Consider the following 11,295-nt stretch of genomic DNA (forward strand, 5'->3'; position numbering starts at 1 on the left):
TACATTAACAATCAGTTCCCCTTACAATTAAAGTAGGACACAGTAAATGAAACCAATCGGTTCTCCATTACAAGTAAAGTAGGACACAGTAAATGAAACAAATCGGTTCTCCATTACAATTAAAGTAGGACACAGTAAATGAAACAAAGCAACTACCATTTACAGCTAAAGTAGGACATAATACATTAAACAAATCAGTTCCCCCTTACTATTAAAGTAGGACACAGTACATGAAACAAAGCAACTACCCCTTACAGCTAAAGTAGGACATAATACCGATTGCATAAAAGCAAACTTGAGCCAAGAAAATATTACCACATGCCTTTAATTAAATAAAATGCTTAGATGCTAAAATGCCGAATTGTTTTTTTTCATCTGACAATCAAAATGTATAAATCAAGTAATAGCATAAAATTGATCAAAATATAATATATATATATATATGCATTTTGTCAAATATGGTAAACTTAAACATTGGTAACTAGAAAGCATTCTTTATAGAAGTTTATTTTTGTGATATAATAAAGAAAATTAGTGTATTTAACTTATAACAGAATTCAAATATTAACATGAAAAAGACATGACAACAAAATACACAATAATTAGATTAGAGTAATTTATTAGTTTTCGTTTTAGGCAGTTTGTATGACTTATGTTAAGCATGAATCGTTTAGTGTTCAAACAAATTTAGAAATATAAATAATTTAATAAATATATTAGTGTCATGTCGTAGTCAATATATAATTCACATGCTATTCAAACTAAATAGAAACACTTATAAAAATTAAATTATTTCATGATATGTCCTGATCTAGACCATCATCCTCTCCTATGTCCTGGATAGACTTCAGATATGACCTCATCTAGACCATCACTCTCTCCTATGTCATGGATATACTTCAGCTATATCCTTATCTAGACCATCATCCTCTCCTATGTCCTGGATAGACTTCAGATATGTCCTTATCTAGACCATCACTCGCTCCTATGTCATGGATATACTTCAGATATGTCCTGATCTAGACCATCACTCTCTCCTATGTCCTGGATATACTTCAGATATGTCCTTATCTAGACCATCACTCTCTCCTATGTCCTGGATAGACTTCAGATATGTCCTTATCTAGACCATCACTTTCTCCTATGTCCTGGATAGATTCAGATATGTCCTGATCTAGACCATCACTCTCTCCTATGTCCTGGATAGACTTCAGATATGTCCTTATCTAGACCATCACTTTCTCCTATGTCCTGGATAGACTTCAGATATGTCCTGATCTAGACCATCACTCTCTCCTATGTCCTGGATATACTTCAGATATGTTCTTATCTAGACCATCACTCTCTCTTATGTCATGGATATACTTCAGATATGTCCTAATCTAGACCATCACTCTCTCCTATGTCCTGGATAGACTTCAGATATGTCCTGATCTAGACCATCACTAGCTCCTAAGTCCTGATGTGTCCTAATCTAGAAGATCACTGACTCATGCACCTTTATTAGTCATCGTTAACTTAGCATACATTATAAATATTGGTTACATACAGAATGAGTAAGAAACTTTCTTACCTACTGAAATAAGAACGTATTTACAGGCATCTTTCTGGATTCCTACAGCATTTTTCCCTCTGCAAGTAATAGTTCCAAAGTCACTGTGATCTCTAGGTGCAAACTCTACTATGCTCCTAAGCCTAAACCGTGCACGTGTAAGGATTTCTCGAACCTGCTTTGTATTGTTAAATCTCCAGAAAAATATGACGTCATCAGGTTCGGCTTCGACGTCACATTGGATTCGTACAGTTTCTCCAATCATAGCGGTATAGAATTTTGGGTGCTGATGTTTGCATATCGGTTTATCTGAAAGGTCATGCCCATAATTAGATAGAAATATCACCAAAAAAGTTGTATTTTCTGTCATAATAAATACAAACGTTACTCTTATTACAATAAGTTTGTTATCAGTGACAAATTAAATGAATTAAATTGTTTGACGTCTTTACGTAACCAAACCCTGTGATTGAACAAGTTGTTGCCTTAGTATTAAAATCCTCCCCTCAATCAAATCATAAGTTAGTTTCCGAATTAATGGTCTTAGTATTTCAATGCTTTCATCGATCAATATTAAGCTTAGCTCTTTTCGTTAATAGAATTAACGATTAGTTTTTCGCTTCTTGAAACAATGAATCATTCAGCTCACATTTGATATTCAATTTCAAGTCTTCACTTTCCCCTTGACCTTCAGAATTTACAGCCGAGCATCGGTAAAAGCCACTCTGTTCTCTCCGCACGTTCTGAAGCCAAAGAGACTGATTACTAATGATTATTCCATCCTCGGGGTTGTTCTTTAATTTCTGCCCCTGGAAATACCAAAATACTGCTGTAATTGATGGGTTCCCCTTCCCGCTGCACTTGAGAAAAGCATCATCGTTCTCGTACACAGCTTGGGAGGTTCGACCGCCTTGAAGAGAGACGCGGACTTGTGGTTTGTCTGTCGAAAAGAAAGTCACAACTCATCAAAATTCTACTAACGTTTTGATCATTTCTTTATGTGGAGTATATTTCCTTTTCTACAGTGTTAATTTTCTGGATTTATAAATATTAAATAAATTGCCTCTTGGATTAATTTACCCATAAATACGTTACCTCAACATCGGTAAGAATGAAACAAATATACAATAAAATCAGCTATACCTCAAGTACCTCAATATCGGTAAGAATGAAAGAAATGGACGGTAAAAAATGAGGAGATCAAATATTTTTGAGATTTTCTAGGGTATCAAGCTTTGATAGGATATCTTACAATGTAAGCAGAAAAAGAAAACATAACTTTAATATCATTTAACAGCCTAATTCCCATGTTGATTCATAACTCTTGTGATTACTAGCTTAGTTACTAGAAACACTCACAATACACATTCAAGGTGACAGAATCTTCTAAACTGCTGAATGATAACTTGGGATTTGCAACACGGCAAGTCAAGTTTCTTCCGTGGTCGTCACTAGATGGCGCAATAACCAAGGTGCTTATGCTAATATTAGGTTGATGAGAAACGTTGGTTAGGTGATGTCCCAGTAGGATATAATCTTTCCACCAGCTTATACGAGGTTCTGGTCTCGAACCTCTGGTTCTACACTCAAAAGCGTACTTCCATCCAGCTTTATAGTGGGCTTCAGTCGTTAGAATTCGTACGTCCAGCGGCTTCACTAGGCAGGAACAAACATCATTATTGACGAAAGTAGAATCAACCCCTGTTCAACTAGGCAGAAACAAACATTATTATTGACGAAAGTAGAATCAACCCTGTTCAACTAGGCAGAAACAAACATTATTATTGACGAAAGTAGAATCAACCCTTGTTCAACTAGGCAGAAACAAAAATTATTATTGACGAAAGTAGAATCAACCCTTGTTCAACTAGGCTGAAACAAACATTATTATTGACGAAAGTAGAATCAACCCCTGTTCACCGGATTTTAGCAGTGGAACACCTTTTCGACATTTGTGGGGCAAGAATTCATCCTAATGTTTCTTGTATTTTTGCTAAGAGTATTATGTAGCTATTGTTTTTGTTATGTTGATTAACAGTTACTTTTAATTCCTTATATTTGATTCATCAATCTAATGTTTAAAAATTTATAAATCTTCAGTGTTTCGAATACCACAAAATTTCGCTTCTGTATAATAGAGATATTAGTAAGTTGCTTTAATACATTTAAAGTCTGTGTATTTGTAAGACCTTCCTCTATATATACAGATTTCACAATATTAGAGAAGAAACAACATATGCACAGAACATTCGCTGGGTCTAAGCTTAGTCATTTTTATATTATTGTCATCACGTAACATATGAGATAGCCCCTTCACCATTATACAATGAATAATAACATGGTGAATATTATCTTAATTAGAGACGTACCTATATTCGTTAACCAATGGCTGGTTACTGTTTTGTTATCAGATTACTGCGATTTGAAGATCGTTGCACATCTTGAAAGATGGTGAGACATATTGTACTTTAAACGTAAGGTGAGCGGATTGTAAACGCAAATATAAGTAGAACTAAATAAATACTTTTAAATATCATTTATACAAATTACTTTGATTAATTTCGCTGGTTAATCTGACATTCTTCAGGGCTAAACCGTTAAAATAAAACATTACTATGTATATGATATTGATATAAATATCAATAAGTTTTATATTAAAACTAAAACATTGTTATCTATATGATATTGATATAAATATCAATAATTTTACATTAAAAACAAAACATTACTATCTATATAATATTGATATAAGTATCAATAAGTTTACATTAAAACTAAACATTACCATGCATATAATATTGATATATCAGTGAATTTACGTTAAAAACAGAGCATTACTATGTATATAATATTAATATAAATATCAATAAGTTTTACGTTAAAAACAAGGTATTGTTATGTATATGATATTGATATAAATATCAATAAGTTTTACGTTAAAAACAAGGTATTGTTATGTATATGATATTGATATAAATATCAATAAGTTTTACGTTAAAAACAAGGTATTGTTATATATATGATATTGATATTTATATCAATAAGTTTTACGTTAAAAACAAGGTATTGTTATGTATATGATATTTATATAAATATCAACAAGCTTTACTTTAAAAACACATTACTATGTATATAATTTGGATATAAATATCAATAAGTTTACTTTAAAAACTAAGCATTACTATGTATGTATATAATATTGATATAACTATCAATCAGCTTTATGTTAAAATAAAGAATTACTCTGTGTACAATATCAATATAAAGATGGGGAAGTTTTACATTAAAAACAAGGTATAAAGTATTGATTGTAACCTGAGATGAACTAAAGATAAGTCCCTGAAAGAAAAAAGAGGGATATTTGAACGACAGTTAATCTCCCAGAAACAAAAGGAATAAAGATTTGAGGTTTAGACAAACAAGTGAAGGCGTATTTGAACGAAAAATCAGGCCTCTTGAGGAAAAGTTTCTGAAACAAAAGGCGGAAAATGAGGCCTTTGAAAGAAAGAAACTATAAAGCTACCGGGCATTTTGGTAGTTTAGATTCTTTATAAATAAAGCAGTAAATTATAATACAGTAATCGATACGAGTATAACTGATGTGAAAACGTAGTAATTCATTAAAAGTTTATACATCAAAAGCAAGTTAATTATTCAAAGAATTATTTTAATCTTTTACGAAAAAACAACAACACCGTCTTTAATCAAGGTAGAAAGTTTCTGATTCGAAACGTGATCAGTACATATTAAAAAGGTTAACAGAGTAAAGCTTTGGAAGCTTCATGGGCCCGCCCCTCAGTGGCACAGTGGTATGTCTGCGGACTTACAACGCTAGAAACCGGGTTTCGATACCCGTGGTGGGCAGAGCACAGATAGCCCATTGTGAGCTTTGTGCTTAACTTCAAAACAAACAAATAAAACAAACAATTCAGGGGCCCTAATCTCTGTGGCTGTTGGACTCAATAAGCTGTTTTGTGTTTATTTGTTGTTCTTACTTGCGTTTAATATTTAAACAGGTTTTGATAATAATGCAGTGTATTTAATATTTTGTCATAGGAATTGTAAAAAATAAAAACTAATACAAGAATTAAAAGGTTAAATAGTTTACCGACGTTTAGTATTTAAGTAGGATGTCTAATCTTCAGGTGATTCAAAAGTTATATTAAAGAAACGAGTAAAGAGTCAAGTCACTATAGACCCACAGTTCAAGTCCAGAAATACAGCAGCAACAATGGAGGATGTAAGGTTCGAGTTCCACACTTGGCACAGCAACTCCGCGTTCAGATCATTCCTGACAAGTCGTCGAATCACGAGCTCATTCATCACCTCATCACCATCTTCCTTCTCGTGTTCTCTGTCGAGAAGTTGCATTTCTCTCCACCAGCTGACGAATGGGGAAGGTCTTCCTTTATAAGAAAGTATTTCGTTACTGACTTTCTAAGAAATAACATAAATCACTCGCTCTTATACAGAACTACCCCGTCATCAGTCACCTAGCTGAATATTCTGTAAAACTGTAAAACACAACTACCCCGTCATCAGCCACTTAGCTGAATATTCTGTAAACCGTAAAATACAACTACCCTGTCATCAGCCACATAGCTGAATATTCTATAAACTGTAAAATACAACTATCTCGTCATCAGCCACATAGCTGAATATTCTATAAACTGTAAAATACAACTATCTCGTCATCAGTCACCTAGCTGAATATTCTGTTATACTGTAAAATACAACTACTCCATCATCAGTCACCTAGCTGAATATTCTATAAACTGTAAAATACAACTACTCCATCATCAAGCCCTTGGCTGAATATTCTGTTATACTGTAAAATACAACTACCCCGTCATCAGTCACCTAGCTGAATATTCTGTAAAACTGTAAAATACAACTATCTCGTCATCAGTCACCTAGCTGAATATTCTGTTATACTGTAAAATACAACTACCCCGTCATCAGTCACCTAGCTGAATATTCTGTTATACTGTAAAATACAACTATCTCGTCATCAGTCACCTAGCTTAATATTCTGTAAAACTGTAAAATACAACTACCCCGTCATCAGTCACCTAGCTGAATATTCTGTTATACTGTAAAATACAACTATCTCGTCATCAGTCACCTAGCTTAATATTCTGTAAAACTGTAAAATACAACTACTCCATCATCAAGCCCTTGGCTATATTCTGTGAAACTGTAAAATATAATTACACTAACCGTCAAGCACCTGGCCAGATATTCTCTAAAACTGTAAAATAGAATTACACTGGTCATCAAGCACCTGGCCAGATATTCTGTAAAACTGTAAAATAGAATTACACTAACCGTCAAGCACCTGGCCAGATATTCTCTAAAACTGTAAAATAGAATTACACTGGTCATCAAGCACCTGGCCAGATATTCTGTAAAACTGTAAAATTGAATTACACTAACCGTCAAGCACCTGGCCAGACATTCTGCAAAACTGTAAAATAGAATTACACTGGTCATCAAGCACCTGACCAGATATTCTGTAAAACTGTAAAATAGAATTACACTGGTCATCAAACACCTGATCGAATACTCTTAACTACAATAGAAAATTTGTCTTTAAACACTTCATACCTATAAATAACATTCTATAATGAACTATGTTTAGGCCTACTTCAGTCTTTAAACAGTGGTGAAACTTTCAATTATGGATGATGATTCATCACGCACTTCTATGTCATTTTGCTCTCGAGTTCGACTCCTAAAAGTTTGACCCCTTTCCCGAGAAATTTGGAACTTGCATGCAGCTTCAAATAAAAGGTTCCCAAGCAAATGTAAAAGTTTGTTCAACTTTACAGCATTAATTAAACATTAACATGATATATGTTAAGAAAAGTCAGAGTTTCAAAATATTACTCTAGCTTTTTACCTACTTTTAGCTCAATACCCAAACAACAATTAAACGAGGTAATACACCATTTCAAAACAAAACTATGTGGACGTCACACTTCACAGATAGTCCTATCACAGGTCGCAGTAACACAACACATATCGATACTGACTGTCCCACATATAACACAGAAAACACAAATGTCCCAGTAACACAACACATATCGATACTGAATGTCCCACATATAACACAGAAAACACAAATGTCCCAGTAACACAACACATATCGATACTGAATGTCCCACATATAACACAGAAAACACAAATGTCCCAGTAACACAACACATCGATACTGAATGTCCCACATATAACACAGAAAACACAAATGTCCCAGTAACACAACATATGACAATAATGAATATCTCACATATAACACAAAAAGCACAAAGGTCTCAGTAAAATATATCAATAATGAATGTCTCACATATAACACAGAAAGCACAAAGGTCTCAGTAAAATATATCAATAATGAATGCACCACATATAACACAGAAAGTACAAAGGTCTCAGTAAATTATATCAATAATGAATGCACCACATATAACACAGAAAGTACAAAGGTCTCAGTAAATTATATCAATAATGAATGTTCCACATATAACACAGAAAGTACAAAGGCCTCAGTAAAATATATCAATAATGAATGTCCCACATATAACACCGAAAGCACAAAGACCTCAGTAAAATATATCAATAATGAATGTCCCACATATAACACAGAAAGTACAATGGTCTCAGTAAAATATATCAATAATGAATGTCCCACATATAACACATATATAGGTCTCAGTAAAATCAGTGAATTATTACGTAGAAAATATGTGTATGCTGATCAGTGTGTCAACATTATTTGATCAGTGAATTATTACGGATAAAATATGTGTATGGTGATCAGTATGTCAACATTATTTGATGAGTAAATTATTACGGATAAAATATGTGTATGCTGATCAGTGTGTCAACATTATTTGATCAGTAAATTATTACGGATAAAATATGTGTATGATGATCAGTATGTCAACATTATTTGATCAGAGAGTTATTACGGATAAAATATGTGTATGATGATCAGTGTGTCAACATTATTTGATCAGTAAATTATTACAGATAAAATATGTGTATGCTTATCAGTGTGTCAACATTATTTGATCAGTAAATTATTACGGAAATTGCTTGTGATTATTAATGTCTCAGTACTATTTGATCAATGAGTTATTACGGAAAACTGTTTACGATGACGAATGTCTCAACATTCTGTGAAGTTTTCAAGGTAGTGTATCTTGGATAAACTGATAACAAATAGGTTAGTTTACGGTAAAATAACTAGCTAAGGTAAGTAACAGACTCTGGTATTCACACAGAAAAAAAACACCATTAAAAACTTTCTCAAAGACGTTCTAAAATAGGGCCGCGTCTTTGGAACTCGCTGACTGTGCTAAAAGTATTACGTATAAACTTCATTACAAGACGACCAGGAGGCAGTGCTCTGAAACTGTAACAAAAAAGCTACTAACAGAATTTGAAAATAAACAACTTTTAGTGAAGCTCTTATGCGAAGAAAAAAAATCTCTTAGGAACTTTCAAATTAACAATTTCATGGCAACAGGACAAAAACTGTTGTGAAATATAGTTATAAGTCTTGCTGTAACTGTTGTGGGCTGTGTTTCAATTCAATTAATCTTATACATGATAACACAATAAAAATTCCAATACTTATAACTGCTTACCTCAAGTGAAAACTTCTTAACATGTACAGCTAATCTCTATTAGTTTCACATTAAAAGCAAATGACTACTAATCTATGTAACTGTTAAAGTAATAAGCCATCAGCTATACTTATGGTGGAAACAACAAATAAATGAAGTCGAACATGAAAAGTCAGACGGATATATATGTATAAACAATTGGTAGTCCTATAATGATAGTGGAATAGATCATACACACGAACAGCACTATGAAAAAGAATGCCCAAATTTTAACGTTACTAAAGAATAAAGTTATCGGGAAAATATAATAAAGTATTATAACTGAAGATAGACTGAACATCCTAAAATGTAATCATCATTTCCTCGAAAAATTTACACTTGGTGGGCACAGCACATATAGCCCTTTGTGTAGCTTTGTGTTTAACTACAAACAAATAAAACCTTCTAAAATTATGGGCCCCCCAGTAGTACAGCGGTATGTCTGCGGACTTACAACGCTAGAATCCGGGTTTCGATACCCGTGGTGGGCAGAGCACAGATAGCCCTTTGTGTAGCTTTGTGCTTAATTTCAAACAAACAAACTAAAATTATGGCTTAGGAGTGATGGTTTTGGAAAGTTCTTGGTATTCTGTAAAATTATTATAAATGGTAATGTGAAAACTGGATAAACGGGATGCTCAAAATAGCAAAATACGTGAAAAATAAGGGCAAGTTTATGAACTGTGTATTATTGCATCTAAAAGTTATGGCTGAAATGACTTAAGCCAGCAAAACACCAGAAATCAGTAAGCCTAAAGTTTGTAATAAAAATCATGTAAAATGCAGATGTATTTATTTCCATATTCCTCTTAATTTGTTTATCTGTGGTTTCTATTGCTGTTGATGAACTGTGATTTATATGGCAGCTAGAGAAATGTGATTTTTATAACATCTAGTGTTCTATGGTTTCTATTGGGTTTACTGAGTTGTGGTTTCTATTGCATATAGTGACCCGTGGTTGTTATTGCCGTTAATTAGCTGTGGTTTTTATTGTAGCTAGTGAAATGTGGCTTCTATTGACGTGTAGTGTGCTGTGGTTTATATTGCATCTAGTGACCCGTGGTTGTTATTGCCGTTAATTAGCTGTGGTTTTTATTGTAGCAAGTGAAATGTGGCTTCTATTGTGTCTAGTGTGCTGTGGTTTCTGTTGCAGTTAATGAGCTGTGTCTTGTAAAGCTTCCAGTAAACTGTGAGAATAAAATATGTAGTATCTCATTAGAAATATCAGTTAGTATTAAGAAATGAAAAATCATGACTTCAAAATTAAACATGTCTGTCAGATTCAAATCATGATATTGAACTGAGAATTTCTCCTTACCTCCTCTAGCTAGACATTTGAGTCTTATCTCCGAATCTTCGTTGTAAGGTCCTATCACTCTGTGGAGAGGTTGGAGCTTTTCGTCCAAAATCACAACATCCCTTGGAGGAACTGTCCAAGTCAAGTTTTAGAAAATTTAATATCTATAAATTAAGTTAATTACAGTCAGAAAAATGCTTTCTGCGATTATAATATTTTATAGTTACAAATAATTTAATAAAAGAACGTTTTTGTATTTTGTATTAATGACAAGACTACTAAGGTTATATGCCTCCGTCCCTAATTTTGGACTACTTACCAGACGGAAAACAAACAGTCATCAGAACCATATCACTCACCATCCACGCTAAGATGTCACTCTTATAACGCTTCCACACTTCAAATTGAGAAGAATATTTTGTGGTATGGTACGGCACACATTTGTTTTGTTTTTTGTCAAGCTTCTTATAATTGAAGTAAAATATAAGTAATTTAATAAAAGAGCTAGACGTTTGTGTAATATTAATTTTTTCAAATGTTTTTTTTGTTTAATTAAAACACGTATCCACTATACAAATAATTATTATTTATGTATAATAAAAATCTACCATAAAAACAAAGAGAGGCAATTTTAAGGAAAAAGCACTTAATTAAGTGTGGATATTATATGATTATAACACTTAATTAAGTGTGGCTATTATCTGGATTATAACACTTAAATAAGTGTGGATATTATCTGGATTATAACACTTAATTAAGTGTAGATATCATATGATTAT

At 32.9% G+C, this 11,295-nt stretch overlaps 1 protein-coding gene across 1 annotated transcript in view; it reads right to left on the reverse strand.

The window, feature by feature from the left end:
- Positions 1-11,295, reverse strand: part of LOC106467394 (hemicentin-1-like) — a 31,511-nt gene that overhangs the window by 6,194 nt on the left and 14,022 nt on the right. The window contains exons 4-8 of the mRNA XM_022395571.1: positions 10,538-10,648; positions 5,755-5,958; positions 2,912-3,208; positions 2,202-2,492; positions 1,574-1,861 (exon numbers count right to left, since the gene is read on the reverse strand). Coding sequence (XP_022251279.1) covers positions 1,574-1,861; positions 2,202-2,492; positions 2,912-3,208; positions 5,755-5,958; positions 10,538-10,648 — 1,191 coding nt within the window. The remainder of the gene's footprint in view (positions 1-1,573; positions 1,862-2,201; positions 2,493-2,911; positions 3,209-5,754; positions 5,959-10,537; positions 10,649-11,295) is intronic.

Source organism: Limulus polyphemus, unplaced genomic scaffold, assembly GCF_000517525.1.
Source record: "Limulus polyphemus unplaced genomic scaffold, Limulus_polyphemus-2.1.2 Scaffold2597, whole genome shotgun sequence".
Classification (NCBI taxonomy): Eukaryota; Metazoa; Arthropoda; class Merostomata; order Xiphosura; family Limulidae; genus Limulus; species Limulus polyphemus.